This window comes from Rhea americana, unplaced genomic scaffold (genome assembly GCF_003343005.1).
Source record: "Rhea americana isolate MKP2758 unplaced genomic scaffold, rheAme1 scaffold_21, whole genome shotgun sequence".
NCBI classification, from domain to species: domain Eukaryota; kingdom Metazoa; phylum Chordata; class Aves; order Rheiformes; family Rheidae; genus Rhea; species Rhea americana.
Window position 1 is genome coordinate 2,596,612 of NW_028186258.1, and position 21,132 is coordinate 2,617,743.

A 21,132-nucleotide genomic window follows, 5' to 3' on the forward strand; every position below is an offset into this window, starting at 1 on the left:
GCCTGCGCCTCTGTCCGGACAGCACTGGGGGAGTGCAAAGCGATGGTCTGTGGCAGGGGCCAGGTCTCASCTTCACGTGCCACCCAAACTCTAAGTGGCTTGGCAGAGCACCTGTAGGGCTTGGAGCTGTGGAAGCCCCCCAGGGTCGGTGCTGGCTTTGTTACRTATTTCAGTGCCATCTCCAACCATTTATGATGGAGAAATGAGGGCAAAACTCCACAGGTCCCGGGAGAAGGTGCAAAGCAAAGACTTGCTGTCCTTTGGTTATGTTGGCAATATGTGCTGTTTCAACGAGTAACTTTCCCCTATCTCCAGCTATTACTTGGAGTTCTTCCCCTCCCCTGTGCACAGCGGTAGGCAAYTTGTGTTGAGATCAACAGGCAATGAAAGGGCAGGGTTTGGCCCACAAGTCCCCTGGAGGCATTAGTCCCATGGAGACAGTGGTAATTTTAAAGGCTTTGCATTAATTTCAATATGAAGAGGCATTAGTCCAACAAGTGTCTCTTTTTCATAGGCCTGAAAAGTGCCATTTAGAAAATGTTAGCTAAAAGCATGGCAGCAGGAGAAGAAGAATCAGCTGTAATTTTGAGCTGATTAGGGTGCAAGACAGCAAGGAGGCATCTCCAGCTTGCAAGTTCCCTGGATCTGCACTTTCAAATCAACGCACGTAATTTGCTACGTGCTGCCGCWGCCCAAATTATGTAAATGCCATGGGGACTTAGGAGTTGGAGAAACTTCAGCATGATGAGGGATGYGTCAAAACACAAAGAGCCGCATGCTGAGCCGGAGCGCATCTTGCCCAACCCCAACCGGCGGCAAAATGGTGCAAGTGAGGCCAGCAGTCAGCAAAGGGGGGTTCAGCGCAGCACAGCAAACGGCAGGCTGCCTGCCCGCCATGGTCACAGCTAGGTATGCCTGTGCCCAAGGGCTTTTAGCAATCTGCTTCTCGGTGTAATGCAAGCATAAATACGACACGGACATCTCATTTTACCAACTGCTCTCTCTGTGCTTGTCCCTGAACTTTTCTGTTAGGTTAGCAGCAGCCTGGGGGGCATTGCAAAGGCTGAGGGCACCTTGAGAAGCAGCTCCTGGAGCTGGCTAGGGCAGGAGGAGTCCTCTGCCTCTTTGGGGGCTGCAAGCAGCCCGGGGGGGTGACAGAGGCTGCCAAGCACCAGTGCAAGCRCAAAGTGGCATCGCTAGGGATGGCTGGTTCTGCCAACTTTGGTTGCTTTTCTATTTTRGTTTGCCTTTTTCTCGGGTGTAAGAAGCCCGGTGGCCTGATACGCCATCCCCAGGCGGTAACTCTGTCGGTCTTGCAAAGGTGATGTTTTTGGGGTAGATTCATGCAATTGTTACTTCAGCGGTAACCAGGGCAGTACTGAGAACATGAAAGCTGTAGCTTGTGRAGGTGAATTTATTGTATTTTGCTGAGTTTGTTGAATGAAAATGGGACACAGAGGATGTGCAGGGATGCAAAAGGGCATGCATGCAAAYGCACGGGAGGAGAAAGAGTGTTTCCGCTGGCAGAATAGAGTCACTCAGCCATGAGCCGCCTGGAAAAAGCCATYACCCCATTGCCTCTCCAGCACGGCTCCTCAGCCTGGGATTTTCACTGATTATCTTAACCTGGTTCTTAACCTCCATAAAATAAATTGAGTTTTAAAGAAAGGGAGCAGTAATTATTTTTGGAAAAAGCACTATTAAAATGATCGAGAGACCAGGCTCTTTATAGTTAGCTGGGGATTTTTTTTATGCTCCTGAGCCATACGCGCTAGCAGGTYCAGAGCATCCTGCAGGTCTCTTACTTTGCCTCCTCCAGGTAGTAAGTTCACTGGCAGATCCCTGCTCACGTTAGACATGGTGCGATGTGGCACGTGGAGGCCGTGTGGTCCCTTTGCTCCTATCCCCATCCCACCCACCGTGGCAGCTCCAGCTAGCTCTGACTACAGACTCTTGAATAAGATGCATGTTTTTAATCTTTATTATGATGCTGCTCATATAGTGTAAATGAGGAGTCTTCTCCCTTTTCTGCATGCTGAGGCCCGGCTGTGCAGGATTGGACCAAAGGTCCCCGAATCCTCTCCCACAGAGCACTCGATCACAAATGGTTAGGCAATGAATGGACAAAACAGGATTAAAAAAACGGGGGGGGGGGTGAAGCATGCCTCTGCTTGTGGTACAGCCACAGCGAGCAGCTGGGACACCCTCAGCTGGCTCTTGCCTTTCCTCGTGCTCTGAAATATATATTCACTGCAAATCACTAAACCAGAGGGATTGGAATATATTGCTTAGATTAGTGAAATCAGTCTCTCGGGTTGCTGAGCTTCCCTTTGTGATTTCCTCCTGACATTTTGGGGGCTTCTTTGCCCCTAAATTAACCTTGACAAAGTCGGGAAAAAGTCATTATTTTTTAAATTGAAAAAAAAAAATATCCTGAWCTCCCCCACTGACAAAAGAAGAAAAGGATTCAACTGTTATTCAGATCAAAGTAATCCTAAATATGCCCTTCTGCAACAAAGCTTAACAAGCTGTCCTTGCTGGATGATTTTGATTGCTGCTGCACAGAAATAAAAGAAAGTGTGAGGATTTTCATTTGGATCTCAGAGACTCCCATTATATTAGTGCCACTCYACTGCTTTCAATGAGTTTATTCTAAATTCACATTGCTCTAATGAATCAGACCCCTAATATCTCTTCTCCCCAAAATGTAAAATCAGAGGACCAAATTCTGCTAGTCCTTGCATGAATGTAGATGAGGAGAAACTTCCCTGAAACAGCAATCTGCTGCATTTCTGGGTTCACATGGGTGTAACTGAGACCAGGGATCTGCATGGACATCTTTCGTGTTCAGATCTGCTTGTCTAGGTTTTGTTACAGRTCACCGCATGCACTGGCTGCAAAATTTGTATTCTCTAGAAAAGAGAAAAAAGCCAGATATATAAAACCCAAATACTGGGTGCTCAGAGTGGAAAGTGAGGGAACTACTTAACCTAGCACCAAAGGTGCCTTTAAATGACCCCYCTCTCCTCCCACCCCCTCAAAGCGAGCTGGGCACAATTCGCGTTGCATGTGAATGTTGCGTGTGAATGCTGCATATTGCAATTGCAGCTCCTGTCGTCTCCGGCCGTTTCACTGTGTGCTGTGCTGTGAAGCCCAAACATGCCCTAAACCATCTCATCCTGCCCCACTGCATGTCTAAAATTAAGTAATTGGGTCCTGAGTCCCTCTAGGTAGCTTCTAGCTTGCCTGGGTGACAGCTGTGGCTCATGGAGAAATTTACAGCAGTTTCTGCCATCCTTATAATAAATCTTTTATAGATTTAACCCTCCCTCTTACTCCAAGAAGTATATCAGTCATCTTTTAATGCGAGCTGCCTTTCATCCTGCCCTCAGAAGTACATCAATATCTGAAATCCAAAAAAAAAAAAAAAAACCAACCCAAACTTCACATTATTTATCAGCAGCATTCCTTAATGCAGGATTCAAGGGGGCTGTTTGCATTGTGGCCGGTGAAGGCAGTATCACTGCTTATCAGTGAGAACCGTGCCTCGTGCCCGCGGGSCCCTCCGCTCCGTGTCGGCGGCGAGGGGAGGCGGCTCGGCGGGAGAGCACGCCAGGACGTCGTGTCGAGGTCGCTAGCAACCAAATCAAAGAGTTGTTCTCCCTCCTCCCCCACCCCCGTCTTTATGCATCCTGTCCAGGTGTGCTTTATGAACAAATAGATATGATTTAAACAACATAATTGATATATCGCTTTGAACATAATGCAGGCTTAAGCAGCAATCAGCCCGATTGTGAGCAGTCGATGTGTGTCCGGACCTTGCAGCGAAAGCGTTTGATGGGACTTAGGCTGGCAATGCTCGTTTTTATTTTGCAAATATCTTACATTTGGCTCAAATTACTGGAGTGTGCTGTTCCACTGGTGGAAAGCCGTGGTGATTCCTTTGACTTTCGGTGGACGCGGCTGTGGGGCAGGGCAGCGCTCAGCCCCACGTAAAGCACCAAGCTGCTCCCGCCGGGCTGAGCCGTGGCGCCTGCCCTTACTGTACCGCACTGACCAGAGAGACAGGATGGAAGATCACTTTTTGCCTTTGTTATCTGATTTAGCCTGTGAACTGCAAGCTGCAACAATTAGACAAACCCCAAAATATCTTTGGCATTAAATTTGGACAAAAGGAATATAAAGAAGCATTCTGTGCTGCTGACGCATTACCATTCACTACAAATCCTCATGATAAATACCAGAACTGCTTTGAATAATAGATTCTTTTGGAATCCTTCCAGCTCACAAAATGAACTGGACCAAGTCACAGCTCCTGCTCTGTGTCCAGAGGCTGGGGTAGCAATCGCTGCTCTCACTGCAACTTTGAGCAGGCACTTAATTTTATCCATTTATTTATCTTTGTTAAATCTAAGGATAATTAAACTAACTACGATGCTAGAAGGGATAACGTAACCCTAAGGATGCATGCTCTATTAAATACTGTTTAGAGAGATGGGAGCATTTCTGACTCCTTGCCTAGAGTTGGAAAATGAACATGAARACAGCCAAGATGTGGCCAAAACCTRCTGGTGTGCGGTGTGTTTGCATARAAGGGGAAGGAAGGATGGATAACCAAAGGAGCAGGGTAGAAAAATCTACATTTTTTTTTTATTCAGACTTTTCTTATTATTTTCACCAGGTGATTTTCATTTTCTAAAGGGTTCAGGTTGTCACCAAGTGCTTTCATTAAAATGGACACTATACTAGCTATTACCCATCACTAATGAGACCCCTSGCTGAGTGCATGCAGGAACACAAAGCATTTCCTCCATTCAACTCAATTACCCTAACAAATCCCATTTTAACAGTCCAGAATACCTCGAGTTGCTCATAGTTTAGCTCCAAAGGAACATGGAATCCCCCCTTCCTTGTTTCCAGGCTTAAATAAATAAAAGCGCCTCAGTCCTGCATGCTCCTCGGGTGAGAGGGTYGGTTCCTCTTCTGTGCTCCACATAGCTCTGTGCTCCTTTGCAGATCTGTTTCTGAACATCTGCAAAAACCAAACAAAACCAACCAAACAAACAAAAAACAATTCAAAGAGCCTGTACAGCCACATTCCCAGGTGTGTGCCCCTCCAAGCCAGAATGATGGGGGAAATAAGAGTCAGGGAGGAGCATGAGTTTTGTTTTTATTTACCTGTAAATACAAAGCATTGTGGTGATCTGTGGATTTATCTTCTGGCGCTTTGATTTGAACGGGCAGTGTGGGGATAAGGTATTGGTCTGGGCAGCAGGGTCCTGCGTGACTTCTGCTGGTTGCTAGTGGGCTAGTTCCTAGTGCTGTAATGTAAATYGGTTTAAATTTGCTGACCTCTCTTTGCAGAGCTGTGGAGGAGAAGGCAACAAGCCCTAATCCACAGGTGGTGAAGCTGGGGCAAGGCTTCCCTTTGACATCTACTTCTTTGCGTCTCCAGTTGACTTGTTGACCAAGACCTTAAAAATCTCTCCTCCTGGCCTTAAACAGCCTTGCAGACAATATAAAACAGAAGTACGTCTGGCTGAGGATGCACTCCAGTTCAAGTCGGAATTAATTCGGGGAAGTCGAATAGGCTGTGTTCATCCAGGAGRTCAGACTGGCTGGCCACGATGTCCCCTGCTGGCTTTATAATCTCCCCATCTAATCTGCTCCTGCCGAGTGAGGGGCAGATGTTTGCCATTGCGTTCATGGACCGGCGCGCGGGTCCCCACCGGTTCCTTTGGCTTCGTGGCAGTGCGCAGGCATAGGACTTTATAGGACTTGGCCTGCAAGCAGCAGGGATCCCTCTACTCCAGTTATAGCCTCTGACAGAAGTCTTGTATGTTCCTATTAAAAAAAAAAAAAAAAAAAAAAAAACTCACACTGAAAATCTGGAGAAGCATCCGCTAAGCATCTAGCGCGGCTGAGGCTGTGGGTTATCAGTCCTGCAGGGCCTCATTTACCGTATTTGTCCCGTTAGCTGATGCTGTGCCAGAGGCAGTTCCCGGGCAGCAGAAGCAGCAAGAGCAAAGCCCGCGGGCTGGCCGGGGGCCGGGGGCCGGCGCTGCGCGGGCGCAGGGCTCAGGGGCAGCCCGCCCCCCGGCAGCAGGAGCGTCTCCCCTCTCGCCGGGGCTGCAGGGCCCTGCCTGGGGGGTCTTTCTTAGGGAGATCGTTTTCCTCCAGCTTTAGAGAGAACATGGGGATTTTTGTTCTTCTCTGAAAACTTGCCCTGATGCCTTTGCTTGAAAGTTTGGAGGGGTTATTTTATTGACCGCTCTCTCTACTTTTTCCTTCTAGTAATACTTGCAGTGCAGTCTCTATGCTGCAGTAGGGACTGTGGGTGTTTTTGACCAGGCCAGCGCAGTCCAGGCAGCAGATTTCTTTGCAGCTCTATCTCCCTGTCCCCATCCTGCCCTGTGCATCAGGGTGCCTGGAGCAGAGCAGCTGATCAGCACTTCTCAGCGACAGCAGTGCACAGCCAAGGACCCTGGGGGCCCTGCTGAGCAGCAGGAAAAACAGATTGCAATTCACTGTATGTTTTCTTCCTAGAGCAAAAGGGACCGCATAAAGGCTTGGATCCGGGCGCATCTCCCCGCCTGGTGCAGAGAGAGAGACTCCTGGTCTATCTACATCTTCGCTCCTCACTCAAGGTAAGGCAGCTGCGCTCGGGCACTGACAGCGCGCTTGCCACGGATGCCGTCGTTGCGATAGCTCGCACTGCCCACGTATCCCAGCACGGGTCTCCGTGCGTCAGTGCACTTATTTCCCAGATGCAAAATCCTCAGCCCTTCCCCTGYGCTGACACTACAATGTGGTCGTGCAGCAGGCGCGGCCCTGGCGGGGAGCAGCGAGCAAAGGTCCGTAGCCCAGGACATGGACAGAGCTTTGTCAGGGTCCTTACTTGCTTCGTTAGTGATGCCAGCCCTCAGCATGATGCAAGTTTTTTGTTCAATGAAGCGTGTGGAGTCTGAAATGGAGAAAAAGCTGCTGTATTAAGGATACCTAAAGAAATGCAAATTTGCACCAAGCGCGTACTTGTGATATAGCAGAGGATTCTCTCTGGCCTTGCTAAAACTACCTCTCACCCTGGACTTCTCGGTCCTCTCCCTTCCTTTCCTCCCTCTTCTACCAACCCCTGGAAACCGCCCTCCCCTTACCTGCAGAACCTGAGCTCCTTTGTGCCTCCCCAGGCCCAGCCGTCCTGGGGCCGTCTGGCCTCCGCGCCCTCGTACGTGTCCGTGTGGGCTTTAACCCACACTCAGCGAGGGTTTCCCGTGTTTGAACTGGTGGGGCCCGGACAGCACTTGYGTTCATTCATACAAAGATTAAAGAGATTTTCAGAAACAGACTCTGGGAAATGTAATACGGTATTATAAATCCTGGGTCGGTGTACAGCCATCTGTCGCAATAAATGGYTTCTGTCCTTCTGTTCCACATGGTGTGCTCAAGCCTTGCATGCTTGGTGGGGGTATTGCTTTCATTATTTAAGCTAAACTCAAGCATTACGAACAAGAGAGGGGCTTGGATCCAAACCTGGCCACATGTCTGAGTTGTGGGAACAGCTGCTCCGTTTCAAGTGAGCCTAAGTCATCTATGGACATTACCAGGGCTTGAAATTTTTAGCTTGGTTCCGTAGCTCAGGTCCTTTTTTATTCATACACAGATCTGCCTGCAACATGCAGCTATGCCAGAGAGGGGACTGGGAGATTGCAGCTCATCTGCTTTGCAAACAGAGCTCTGAATTCTCCTGCCATGCTTAGAGCTGCTGCGTTGATGAGAGCAYGTTCATCTCCAGCCACTCCAGCATTAATAGCTAGTGTGTGTGTCTTCTTTTTTCTTCTTTCTGGGCAGATTCCGTCTGATGTGCAATAAAATCATCACGCACAAGATGTTTGATCATATCGTCTTGGTCATCATTTTCCTGAACTGCATTACCATTGCCATGGAACGACCCAAAATTGAGCCTCACAGCGCTGTGAGTTTGAGGTTAACGTTTTCCTGTGCTCTAGGGTGCTGTGTTATACCTGTAGAGCCAACATGCCTGGCTTGGACCCTGCTGTCCCGCGCTTGGTCTCACTTTCTGTCTTAACTGGGAAGCTGCATCCAGCGCGAATCTTGCGGTTGTACTGGGATGGCCCCAGCCGAGCTGCCCGGGTTGGCTCCTGAGTGCCTGCTCAGGGGCCTGGCTAAGGAGGGCCACGCGCCTGCTCTCTGCTGCACCGTGTGTGCCAGGGGGTGTTTACGGGGCTCCCGGGAGATGCCTGCGCCGGGGCAAGGCTGCGTGCCCCGCTGTGCAAGCTCCCCAGCGCTCTGGGGTGCCGGCAGAGGAACAGGTTCGGGACGAAGGCGTGCTGTGTGCCAGTGCCTCCCGCTTACGCATTGATAGGCAGGCGTCAGGAGAGGAGAGTTGCAGAACGGCCCGGACAGCGTTTCGCTAGGGCAATGCTTGGGAAAGCTTTCAGGCATCTCCTTGTGCTGTTCGCCTCCTGCTCCGTGCACTGAGGCTGCTCCTCGCTGTCTCAGCCCTGCAGCTTGTGACTTGTTAGGGGTTACTGAAAGGCAAATACTGCCTGTGTGTTATTTATTTCAGCAATAAATTCACATTTATGGTGGACGCTGAAATGTTTTCCATGGCAAGGAAAGAGAGGGGGTTCTTCCACAGACTCATCTCTCTTGGTCCCTACCCAGASTCTTTTCAATGTACGGAGCAGTGCCTATAGTCTGCAATACATGAAAGCTCCCCCTAATAATATCCCACTACTGCAAGTATGATCAGGGTTTTTAGTACTGACATAACCATGACATCTGTCTCAGTTTCCCTCTCTGATAAACCTTCAAACACTTTTCTTCTCTCAGAACGATGTTTGTTTCTTCCATCTGTTCTTCATGGGCATGTATGTATGGTGTGAAGGGGAGAGGAGAAACTGTTCATTTCATACTTTTCTCTCCTCTTTGTCTGTCATCTTTGTTGTGACACAAGCAAAATTGAATTGAGACATGCACTGTGATTCCATTTTGATTCAATTTTTCTGAACAATTTTGTTTTAATAGATTACATTCTTTTTTTTTCCTTTTTTTTTGAGCAGACCCTCATAGCACCAACCTCCATCAATCAGATGGGCAGAATGATCGTATTGTTCTTTTATTTTAGCATAGGTTGCTGTACACGTAGCATAGGTTGCTGTACACATACTGGACTCTTGCTGGCATATTGCAAAAGACTGCTCGTATTGCAGTCATACAGAACCCTGTTCTGTCCACATAGGTGTGTCAGGTTGTTCATTTTCATGGGCCTTCAATATAAGACCTTAAAACTGGAGTCCTGGCTTCTGTGTGCCTAGTCCTCCTTACAGAATTGGTTTTCCTGGAGGTCCCTCTCCTAAACTCATTTTTGCTTTTGGTTGTTGTGCAGTCATGGTGCACCAGCTGGCTATCACCATCCATCCCATGGTGGTTGTGTTTCTGGCACAAAGCCAGAGTGTGTCTGGATAGCAAAGTGCTCTGGGGTATGTTTGTAGCTAGCCAAGTGCTTTGGAGATTTCAAGGGTACAGAGGGTTGAAAGGAAATTGGGAGAGGGACAGGTAAGCCATGCAAGAAAAGAGAAGGACTTTCTGCTAGCCTATCTAGCAAGGCGGAATCACCCTGCYCTTCTCCAGATGGGAGACCCTCACAGTGGTGTTCTTGCAGGATTTGGTGGAACAGAGGTTTTCTACAGATGACTCRGGCATGTGGATATTGGGCTCCCATTAAGATGAGTAGCTCAGGTGGTCCCTTCAGGTCCTATATGCCTCTGTGGAGCCCCTTGCTATGTCCTCTGACAGTCGTCATTTGCCAAAACTGGCTCCAAAAGGAACCACCTTTGTGCAGAAGTGAAGGGAATGATATCATGTGCAGGACAGGGTGAAGAGGAGCCGGCAGCAGAGAGCCAGATAGCCCGAAGTAACAATACTGCCTGCACAGGAGATGGAAGATGAGCTGCAGTGTCTTTGGAAGAGATGAAAAAGGAAAGGAGGGGGAGAGCCATGTGAGACTCATCAGCATTAGGTGGAAACCATGGGGACAAAAATGAGGTCCAGGGATGGAGCTGAGCTGGACTGTGGTCCAGGAGCAGCAGAGGAGGAGGCAGATGCTGATGGAGCACAGGAGCCAGGAGAACTGCACAGGCCATGCTTGTGATGAGGCTCTCATCTGGAAACCAAGGGAGTTAGTTTAGCTTGAGTTGTTTAAAATAATTATACTTTGCTTCCCCGAGCTGTGGATTTCCAAGCTGCTTCAAGCGACTTCTCTTTCCCTGCCCCAGTTTCTGCTGGCTTATCAGAACAGGGGATGCCGTTGCTAGCCAACACGCACTCCCCATTTCAGAGTGCAGTGTACGCGCCGTGGAGATTATCCTTGAAAAAAGCCACATGCTTGCCAGAGAGAAATGTAATATACTCAGTCTTTCCTCCATGCTCTTACTGTTTTAGCTCCAGCCCCAGAAGCACCCTCCTGCAGCACATTGCTCCTTCCTCCTGCACACTTGCTAACATTGTACAGCAGTCTTGTGTGTGGCAGTCAGCTAAAGGCCAGAGATGTTTCCTGTCACAGCTATCACAGTGCGGGTCTAGGACCTAATTAATTACAGTCCCAGTATGGAAACAAGCTACTCTGTGGTTCCTGAGTCACTTTCGGTAAATCATGATCTGGCAAGCAAGCAAGTTGCCGAGGTGTTTTGTCTTGTTTAAATTGCATCTCATTTTGAGCTAGAGATCTGCATCTCCAGGAGAACTGCTCTATAGGGAGCAGCAGAAATAAATCCAAGATTTTTATTAGCAGAACTGAGGCTGGTTCAGTTGTCTGCATRCATGCACATTTACCATCTTTCCTCTACCTTGCTTCTTCTGCTGTCCATTTCTCAGCACAGGCAATCAGAGATTGCTTAGGGATTAGGGAAAAGTGTGATTTATTTAATGATGATCATTAAAAAGAAAGGTTTCTGCTAGCTGCAGATAGGGAGCCAGTCCACGGTCTCATCTGTAATCACTCGCTGCTGTTGCAGAACAGTGGCAGCGAGGGGTGGAAAGTACAGAGGCCGGGGAGATGAGACTGTTGGGCTTCGTTTCCAGGTCTAGCCTGTGGCTTTAGGCAAGTGAATTAAGCTTTCGGGGGAGCAGTCTCAGCTGGTATAACCCCCTAGAGCTTCTCTGGCTTTGGGACTGTGACAGCTCAGACCAGCTGAGCTCCTGCCTCCCTTGGGCCCTGCTTGCCTTGCAGTRCAGCCAGGCTGATGTCGGCTGAGTTTGTAGGGGCCCGGCGATGCTTTGGCCGTGGGGCAGGTGGGGCCGGGCCCGCGGGCACCCGSCGCCCCGCGCTCCCGGGAAGGCTGGCTGCTGTCCGTGGTGCTGAGAGCGGCCCCGCCGCCGGCAGCCCCCGGCCGCGCGGCCGGTGCTTGTCGAAATATTTGGATTTTTCCTTCCTTGCGGGTCAGCAGATTGAGGCTTGTTTCAGCCCAGACACTGGGGAGCAGTTAGCAACCGTGCAAATATACAGAGGGAGGTGTATGGCTACAGAGAGCAGGCTATGGAAAACGTTGTTGCTTCTTTTTTTCTTTCTTTCTTTTTTATTTTTTTATTTTTTTCCTTTTTCTTTTTTTTTTTTGTAGGAACGGATTTTTCTAACACTCTCCAACTACATCTTCACAGTTATCTTCCTGACTGAAATGACAGTTAAGGTAAGTGAACCTGGGGTGTGTGTGTGTGGCTGCACTGTATTGGTGATATTTTATGATGGCGGACTTGTAAAACCCCTAGGCCCCAAAGTTATGAGTGAGGTGTGTATTTTCCTCTTCTGCATAATATTCAAGTACCCCCAACATGCCTTATTCTGAGCACATTTCACATAGAATGGTTTCATTGAAGTTGCACCATTATATGAGCTTCAGTTCAGCTGCAGTCTTTCCTGTTCAGCAAAGCTCTTGAGCATGTGCTTAACTTCAGCCACACATGTAAGTCCCGTTGTCCCAGCACCCTAAGCAGTGATGTGCTTTCCTGGGGAGGAGGACACTTAAGCACGTTGAAATACTTTGCTGGATTTGAGGCAGGAGGCTGTCAAAAACACGTCGCTGTAAACCTCTCTTGTGTAATTCATAATCATCTCCCAGAAAATTTGCTCTTTCTTTAGGAAGATTCTCCATTTTCATTATTTGCAAAGCTTGTAAATGACTGCCTTGGGTCASCTGCTTTAAACCTTTGGTCCAGGAGTCTATAGAAATAAAATATGATCAAACTTTTTATGTTAGAGCTAACTAGGTTAGAAGTACTTTTGTGCAACTAGGTTTAGATGCATTATAAATATATTAGCTGTAAGAGGCAATCTGGAATGTTTTTGCAGAGTTATTTTTACAATACTTGCAATATAACACTTTGCTGATTTGTCTAATTAGGTTTCTATACTGGGAAGCAAATGGATTTATAGATCTGTATCTGTAAATAACACGTGCTTGATAGGTTGTTAACTAGAAGAAGCATATTGGATGCAGCAGTCATAACTTATTGCAACTTGGTGTCCATGCAGGTGGTGGCACTAGGCTTATGTTTTGGGGAGAAAGCSTACTTGAAAAGTAGCTGGAACGTGCTGGATGGAGTGCTGGTTCTCATCTCAGTCATCGACATCCTGGTCTCAATGGTGTCAGACAGTGGCACGAAGATCCTGGGGATGCTAAGGGTTTTGAGGCTGCTGAGGACACTGCGACCATTAAGGTAAGCAGGGGGTGAGGAAGACCTAAAGCAGCAYAGGGGGAGCTGAGCTTCTCCAGAAAGCAGCAGCACGGGTGCAAGGCGTGCAAGGGACGGAGCATCATCGCCAGCGTCGTGCCCAGCTTCCCACTGCTCTGCAGACACTGAGCATCCGTGGGTCCTGCCGAGCTCCAAGGAGCTCTGGGCACTTGCTGTGTGTTGGGACCAGGCCTAAGTGCAGTAGTAAACTGATCAATGCCTCTTTTGCTCATTAAAACACACATCCCCTGCTATTTGTGTTCTCATTTGCTCTGTATAAAGTGCAGCTTAACAGCTTCTTCTCCCCCTTTCCTTCAGGCAGTCAATGGCTTTTGTAACAAAGAAGGAAATTAGTAGCAGGTGGCAGATCGTTTTTAAGGAARCGAAGACTAAACTGTTGCTTAACCTAGAATGCAAAGAGCTTTTTTCTACAATTCCCCATTAATTTTACAGAGAGACTTATTTTGAGAATTGCCAAGATGAGATCAGCAGTCGTCCTTCCATCTCTGGCAGCAGGCAGCAGGCAGTATCAGGTACTCCAGGGACAGAACCCCTCTGCCCAAGCACTAGCCCCTTCCAAACAGGCATCTGTTTTGTCCTGCACCTCAAGGCATGAAGRTTTCTCCCCATGCTAAATGCAGTCCCCTCTCTAATGCTATTGTTGCTGCTCCTGTTATGCAGCAGCTAATAAAGCTTCCAGCTCAAAGCACCTTTGTGTGCTTGTCATATCTTACTGCTGCTTCTTTCATAAAAGATTCTCTTTGAGTCAGGATTTTCTCTTTCAGGACAGAGAAATAGGACCCTGCTTCTGACAGATTTTGTTTTACTACCCGTGTGTGAATAATAAATCTAAATAACGATAGCCGTGCCCATACGTATATCTTTTGAATATTTGCAAAAGCTATGAAAGAGATTCTGTTAAATTAGGCTGTGTGTATGTTGTGCCTGGAGAGTTTTAGGACATAAGCTGCTTTAATCATTTTGATCTGGACAGGCAGAGCCCYTAAGTGTGGTTCAGCTCCCTGACCATATGATTAAATGCATCTTCCCATGTGAATCCAAGTCAGGCTTTTCTCTCCTCTTGTGTTCCCCAGCATCTCCCTGTCAGGTGTTGTTTCTGGGGGGGAGTTTCTGCCAGATTGCTGGTTTGTTGTATTGGCTCTACTCTTCTGTTCTTGGCTGATTTTTGACCCACGTTATGAAAACCTACAAAATAATCTGGATTGCTCTGGGTAAAAGAAGGATTGATTGCCCCTCTTGCTGAATGCARGTTTCTCTCTTAAGGCTGTGCAGTTAAATCAAATCTAGAATAAGATGTTTGGGCTCTGCTGATCCCTACTGCTGATCCCTAGCTGAAGGATCCTGTACAAGCCCTTATCCTGCCACCCATGAGCTGCTTTGTGGATCTAAAGTCTGCCTGGCCAGAACTCAGGGTCTTCATTTACTGGAGTCTTTCTATGCAATCACCTATATGCATAAGGAGTCTGCAGTTATATCRCCCTGCAGTTGACAGGGGGATAATCCACTGAGCAACCCCAGGAAGGAGGAAGATCTGCCATCTGGAGTGTGTGCAGGATTAGGCCCTTCCATTGCTATTTCTTTCCTGTTGGCATTTGATACATTTTCTCATGAGAGCGCATGAATGTTTTCAGCCAACACACTGCTTTATACTACAAAGGAAATGTAAAAAGACAACAACAAACACGTTCCCTAAATATGTTCACAATCGGTTCTATTCCTCTATAATTAGATTTGTAGGAAATGAAAAAGCGACTATTAAACTAGGCGCTTTTCAGTAAGTCGTAAATCTGCACATGTGGAAACCCATCTGCCTCCGTGATGCACATCTGGGCTCTCCTGGGCTTGTCTCTGCCCACAGCTGCCCTCTCCCGTTGCCGCCCGGCCGCGGTGCGTGGCTCTCCCACCCCAGCCTCCGCTCTGGGAGCAGCTGTGCGTACGCGAGCCTGGCCACCTCGTCACCTCTGCGCTGGCTTGTGGCAGCCTGTCTGATTGATGATTTGAAGGGGTTCTTGTTGCAAAAGACCTCCCTCATTCTGTCTCTTATTTTCTCCTGTGAAAACAACCCYGTTGCTTTATTCAGCACACAAAACCACACATGCTTGTGCCATTTGCAAAGGCATAAGAAAAGCTGGCTTGCGTGCCAGTCACAGGCTTTTGATTGCATGATTGATTATCAAGCTCCAAATTGAATCCATGAGGATTCAAGTCCAGCTTTATGCCCAGAATTCCAAAAATATATTCACAAAGGAGTGACATTTAAAGATGTTTCCATGACCCTCTGATGTTTCAGCCAGTAGAAGCATTGCTTATATAAGAACATTCCTTCCTAATGCATTCAACCTGCTGTTGTTGGGATCAAGTGCTGTAGCTTGAGATACAAGAGAAATCAAAATTAAAAATATATTCAGAATTAATTTGGATGGACTGCAGTGCTATTTTACTCTCTGCAGAGCTTGGGCTTTCGTTTGCAAAGCAGATGGATAAATTACTCTTAATGCTGTTTCAGTATGAAGTAGTCATTTCATAGACTCCTCTCTCTATCATGTTATCACCTTTGCCATCTTTTTGTCAAATTTTTGGTGGAAGGTCTGCATTAACATTGATCTGCTGCAACTTCATCTGAGTGCTCTGATCAGACTAGCAGGCTCAAAGTTAGTAAATGTGTTCCAGCTGCGGCGAGACTGACAGTGGTTTTGAAGTGTCTGCACACGAGGGGTTTAACAACATTGTAAATGCTGAGACCAGCAGAAGCAGGAGGAACTCGAGGGATTAGCATTTCTTCACACTGAAAAAAAAAAGAAAAAAAAAAAGTCCAACTTCAATTTCCCCATTTTTCATATGCCTAATGCAGACTGGAATTGTCCTGAATGCAACCTCAGCGCAGCTACAGCTCTGGCACGGCCAGAGGGCTCCTCCACTTGAGCGATAAATTTGCAGGAGTGGTGGGTCAGATAATATGAGCTTGCAAGTGTGATATCAGCAGGATCTTGGGCATTATTGATGAGGTGCAGGGATGCTGTCTGCTGATATATTGGAACTGACACTAATAATCTGGAARTGCTGGGGGTGCTTTCATTGGCACTTCTGAGGGAGTTGCCACACTCTCAAGAGAGCTAGAAGGAGTCTTTGCACTGACTTGCCTGGATGTTCGATCACCATTTTAAGGTGGCTCCAAAGTCTGAAATATTTTATTAGTAAGAAATATCATTTTTCTGTTTCAGAGCCTTCTCTCTCTGTTATTGTAGGGCTGGAAACAGCACTGATGTGGAGCTAGACTGGTGGCAGCCTTTTACCCTCATGTATTCTAGTTTGAGGAATTCCCTGGCTGATCAAGACTGAAAGCAGTCAAAGGCTGTRCGGTTGCTCAGCCCTTTCTTTGCAATGCACATGATTTTTAGTCAGATGAGTAACCTCCTATTTTTGTCTCTGTTGGATCCCAAGTGGTATCTCACAGAGAAAATCACTATATTACATCTAGAATAGGTTTCCTTAATAAGTGTTGGTGAAAATTATCAGCTGAAGACTCTGGAGACTTAATTTCTTCTTTGTTCCCCCAAATTAAGGATGCTACAGTAGTTAGGGCCCAGGTCTCCAATATAGAAGACTTGACTTCTATTCCCTGCTCAGTGTACGTTCCCTCCTTGGTAACTGTGGGCAAAATACCTAAGCCAAGACCCTAAAGGCACCTAGGTGCCTAAYTTCTGTTAAACTAATTGGAAACTGGGTGCCTGCGTACTTCTGAGACCCTGACTTGCAGTCATCCTGTGCCTCAGTTTCTCACTTGTAGCTTAGTACCAGTAGTATTTCACCCAGAACAGTGCGAGKATAATATGTGAGGGACAGGAATGTCTTCAGGCCATCTGAGGATCCCAGAGRGAGACTCAGCCTCAGACTACCTGGCCCAGACAGTATTTGGTTTCCATGCCGAGATGGACTGGGAGGAGTCTTGCCTTGCAGACGCTGCCTTTAAGGAGCTAGCCCGGCATTACCAGCTCCGTAGACTCAGGCACACTAAAATCTAGCGTCCTCTGCTAGCCTGGCTTGGCCCAACTCTCACCCCCAGTGAAGGTGTAATGTGGCAGCAGCAGCAAAGCTGCACCAGCGAGGATCTCAGCCCAAGTTAATTTACACGGGCAGTTTTCACAGCCTGCACTGGCCTACCTGCATGCTGCCGTGGCTGTGTGGTAGCCCCACCYGCCAGGTCCAAGCTGGCTCTGGTGGGTCCACGCCACCACCAAGAGCATCGAAGCCTTAAACTGCCAAGCCTGAGCCATCTCGTGCCCCAAGCTCATTTCCTAAATAACCCCGTCTCAGCAAAAGGAGAGCCGAGGTGTCCAAAACAGGGAACAACAGCAGCTACCTGGAATAGATGCCCAGTCCAAGGAAYAGAAGCATCTGCCTTTCGTGTTTCRCTGGTAAGAGAGTGGATAAAAATATCACCATCTATTTCTTTCTAAAAGGATAATTGATGACTTACCCCTGACATTTGGAGTAAATATTTAACCAGAAAGAGGGAAATATATTTTAGCTTTTTAGGATACTGTTTAAAGCCAGCAGTTTTTGAAAGAACTGGAGTCTGTGCACTGAGCACTGCAGTGTGCTAAACCTACGAGCAGTGGGGCAGAAGAGTGTTCCTGCGGGCCTGGCGTGGGTCCCGCTGGGTCGCCACGCRTGTTAAGGTCATGCATGTCTGCTATGTGGATGCATCCATGGTGACCCCTGCTGGGAACATCATAGCCCAGCAAAGGTGGAGAGAAGAGGAGAAAGTGGATTTTCTCCAGATGTCAAAACTTGGAGCTGTGCTTCGGGCAGTGCAGCTGGACTTGGGGCCAAATAGGAGAGGCAGTGAAGGCACTCTGTCAGGAGAGCCAGGCAGAAAGGAGAAAGTGGAGAAATTTGGTGCACTTCTGAATCCCAATTGTGCAAAGGAGTCATCAGCCTGTACCCAGAAGCACGTGGGTGCTTCCCTCCTCTCTCTTGCCATTTCCGCCACGGGAATGCACGGCTTTGGTGGCATCAGTGCACCCTGATTTACAGAGCTAGTGAAATGCTGACCTTCGGTAGGGATCAGGAGGAGGTAGGCATACAACCTCTTGAAATGCGTTTGTCAGTCCCCCAGCTCTCCATAACCGTGTTTGTGAGCCTGAATACCTTGTTCATCTTGCCCAGCATGATGGGATGGCTTCTCTAATACAAGCAGACCTTGTCCTTTCACTGTGGTGGTGTCCTTGAGAGTACCATACAGCTTCTCCTCTTTTATTTTCTGACCTGCATCTGTCATGATATTGTCCACATTAGTCTCTCCCATCTCTGGGTATAATCTAATCCCCTGTTATGAAATTCTGTGCAGTATCAGACAGAGAGGTGCTACAGAAATGAGATTAGACGATTATGGTCCTGCTGGTGAAGTTGTCGCCTGGATGACAGTGCTGGTTCTGTATCTGATGTTGTAGAGTGATGTAAAGCTGAGACTGTGACAGTACAGAGGGGTAGCTGAGGACTCTGTCCGCAATAGCACTGTGAGTACATACACCAATCTTGGTTTATTACAACAGATCTGTGATGGTTGYATAAAAGTGGCTGCTCCGTTTTACAAACTGAGACAGGGAAATCTTGTGCCTAAAACTGCCCAAGAATGCGTTCTGAGAGGCCCTTTCTTTGCAGTCCTGGACATACTACAGACATGAGGTTTGTGTTTGTGGATGACCCAGAGCAACAGGCTGGATCCTAGGGAAGGTATGATTGAGGCAGGAACCCTAGAGAGCTCTTTGGACTGAATGATGGTAAAGGAAAACACAAATGTCTTGAATGTATTATAATGAACTGTAATTAGAAGATGATGATCAGGAAAGGGATCACAGGGAGTGGATTAGATTAAAACCATCTTTCCAGATTTGTAAATTTATAGGGCTAGCCTATATATCTTCCTTTTCTAGGAGCTTTGAAGCACTCTCTGGGGACCTGGCTGCTTGTACAGAGTCTCCTCCTTCTCTTTCAATCAAGGCTGCAGAAAAGCCTTCCCCAGAAACAGCCCAATAATCTCTAAGGTCAATCTCCTGCCATGGTTTTTGAGTCATTTGCCATTCTAAGAAGCTTTTTCTCTCTGATGCTCTCTTCTCTGCATGCTTTCTATCCGGAAGGATGCAGGACTGGGCAAGAGCAGGACTAACGCAGGTTTTGTGCTTCCTTGCCCCCACAGAGTCATTAGTCGAGCCCAAGGACTGAAACTGGTGGTAGAGACTCTCATGTCATCCCTGAAGCCCATCGGGAACATTGTGGTCATCTGCTGTGCCTTTTTCATTATCTTTGGGATCCTGGGAGTTCAGGTGAGTCCCCTGTAAGCCTCAGCAGCAGATCAGAGAGAGGCAAGCCCTGAATGACTCAACAGATATCTGCAGCTGGGCCTTTCTCGTGTTCTCAAAACACATTTAATCCTGACTCCCCTTTGTTGGCTCTGTGTCACTTCATGTGTTGAACTGTTGTGAAGCTTCACTATTGCACGCAGTGATACAAAAGCCAACACGATGACCCGCTCAAAGGCACAAGGTGGTCCCTAACCCTTTTCCTTCCACAAAGACATTTGTTCTGTCTGGTGATTGCCTTCAGTGGGACGGGAATCAGGCTATTTCTCCACTTTCTTCCCCTCAGCCACACCACAGTAGGATTAGGCCTGAGATGTGACAAACCACTAGAAAGTACGTATCAGCTGTTCAGGAAAATTGTTTAATCTCACTCCTGCTCAGTGTGTGAGATAACATGGGAACATCTCCCTCCACCTTTCTTCTAGGTTTAAACCAACGGGGAAATAGAAGCTCTCAAAGCTGAAACTGTTGGTTTGTAAACTCTAGAGAAAACCTGACCTGGAGATTCATTCAGCATCCTGATGGTTCACGTAGCTGAAAGCTTGCAGAGATAGAGATTTCTGAGTTTGCTTACCACTAGCACTGCTAGCAATATGCTCAGTCCCGGGAGTGCAGGAACACAGGGGGAAAATGCAGCAGCATTTGCAATGCAATTGGTTTCTCATTATCTGAAAAGGAGAGATGATTGCTTCATACGAATATTCTGACACAACGCTTCTTTCTTTCTGACGTTTATCTGATCTGTCACAGCCAGCTTTGGAAAGCAGCTCTGTTTTGCTTTGTTTTGGAAAGGTGTCTTATGTAATATCTTATACTAATATACTGTTTAAATAATAAATACAGCATTGAAAATAAACAGAGAGAAAAAAACATGCTATCCATAACTGTCTCAGTAGCTAGATTAGCTTTAGCAGTACAGTACAGCAACGTCTATCCATTATACTAAACAGGTTCATAAAATAAGCATATTCCATAAAATAGTATAAAACTAAGACAAGGGAAAATTTAYGCCAAACAACAAAATTTGCAATATGCTCTTCGAATTTCCTTCCTAGTAGTTGTGATTGCTTTCCCTAACGACTTGCAGGCTTAAGTTAAATTGTCATGACTATTGATGTGCTTAAGCAATAGATACAAGCTCAACTGATCCTGTATTCAGGATGCGAAAATCTCAGTTAATATTTATGTCTAATTAGGTACAAGATAAGGGCCATAACTATTGCTATAAAAAGAAAATGATCTCTCAAAATTACAGCAGGTTTTCCCCTGTAAATATAAACTAGAGATCAAACTGCAGTTCATAGCTTTTATGCCATTAAAATCAGATTTCCAAGTTTCTAATGATGTATTCTCTAAGCAGGAGGTTTTTATTGTAGATTATGGTCACACRTGAATAGTCATTAATTATCCATAAGAAAAAAATTAATAAGACGACAACACTAGGAAACATCGGGTCTTTCGCTTTCAGAAGTACTGAAACTCTGTGCTCTAGTTGAAGAACAGTCAGKGAGCAGCATTCTTGCAAACTGGGCTTTGTACTTCCAAACTCATTTAATAGCTGTGTTACTGCTCCCGTATGACTGACATTACAGTCCAGCTCCTAGAGAAATTGCATTTATRGACAATATATTAAAATCAGTTGTTTACCTTCCTGCTTAATTAAAACTTTTAGGTCTGTGAAGGCTGTATTTCCCCAGCCTGTCTTACACACTTAGCGTTTCTCTGTGGAAAGATGAGGGGATATGTTTCTTCTTACATGCAGCAGTTTTATGAGTGTGTGGAGCGGTGATTAACTTTGCATGCCTGGAGAACATCCTTCTGTTGCTGTTGATTCCTGAAGGAAACCCGTGGAGTAATATGTGGGTTTGCCATGTTCACTTTATTATTTGAACTGATATTTGTCTTGAACAACAGATCAAGAAACATCAGCATCTTTTCTCCATATACCCAGGTGATGTTTAAGGAGCCTGAAGAGCAGGTTGCTGTCTGCCCCCGAACA

The 21,132-nt window shown here is 46.9% G+C and overlaps 1 protein-coding gene across 3 annotated transcripts in view; it reads left to right on the forward strand.

The window, feature by feature from the left end:
* Positions 1 to 21,132, forward strand: part of CACNA1G (calcium voltage-gated channel subunit alpha1 G) — a 105,438-nt gene that overhangs the window by 49,263 nt on the left and 35,043 nt on the right. For all 3 annotated transcript variants that reach the window (XM_085304591.1, XM_085304589.1, XM_085304590.1), the window contains exons 17-21: positions 6,547 to 6,647; positions 7,849 to 7,972; positions 11,640 to 11,708; positions 12,551 to 12,735; positions 18,971 to 19,097. In XM_085304591.1, coding sequence (XP_085160717.1) covers positions 6,547 to 6,647; positions 7,849 to 7,972; positions 11,640 to 11,708; positions 12,551 to 12,735; positions 18,971 to 19,097 — 606 coding nt within the window. The remainder of the gene's footprint in view (positions 1 to 6,546; positions 6,648 to 7,848; positions 7,973 to 11,639; positions 11,709 to 12,550; positions 12,736 to 18,970; positions 19,098 to 21,132) is intronic.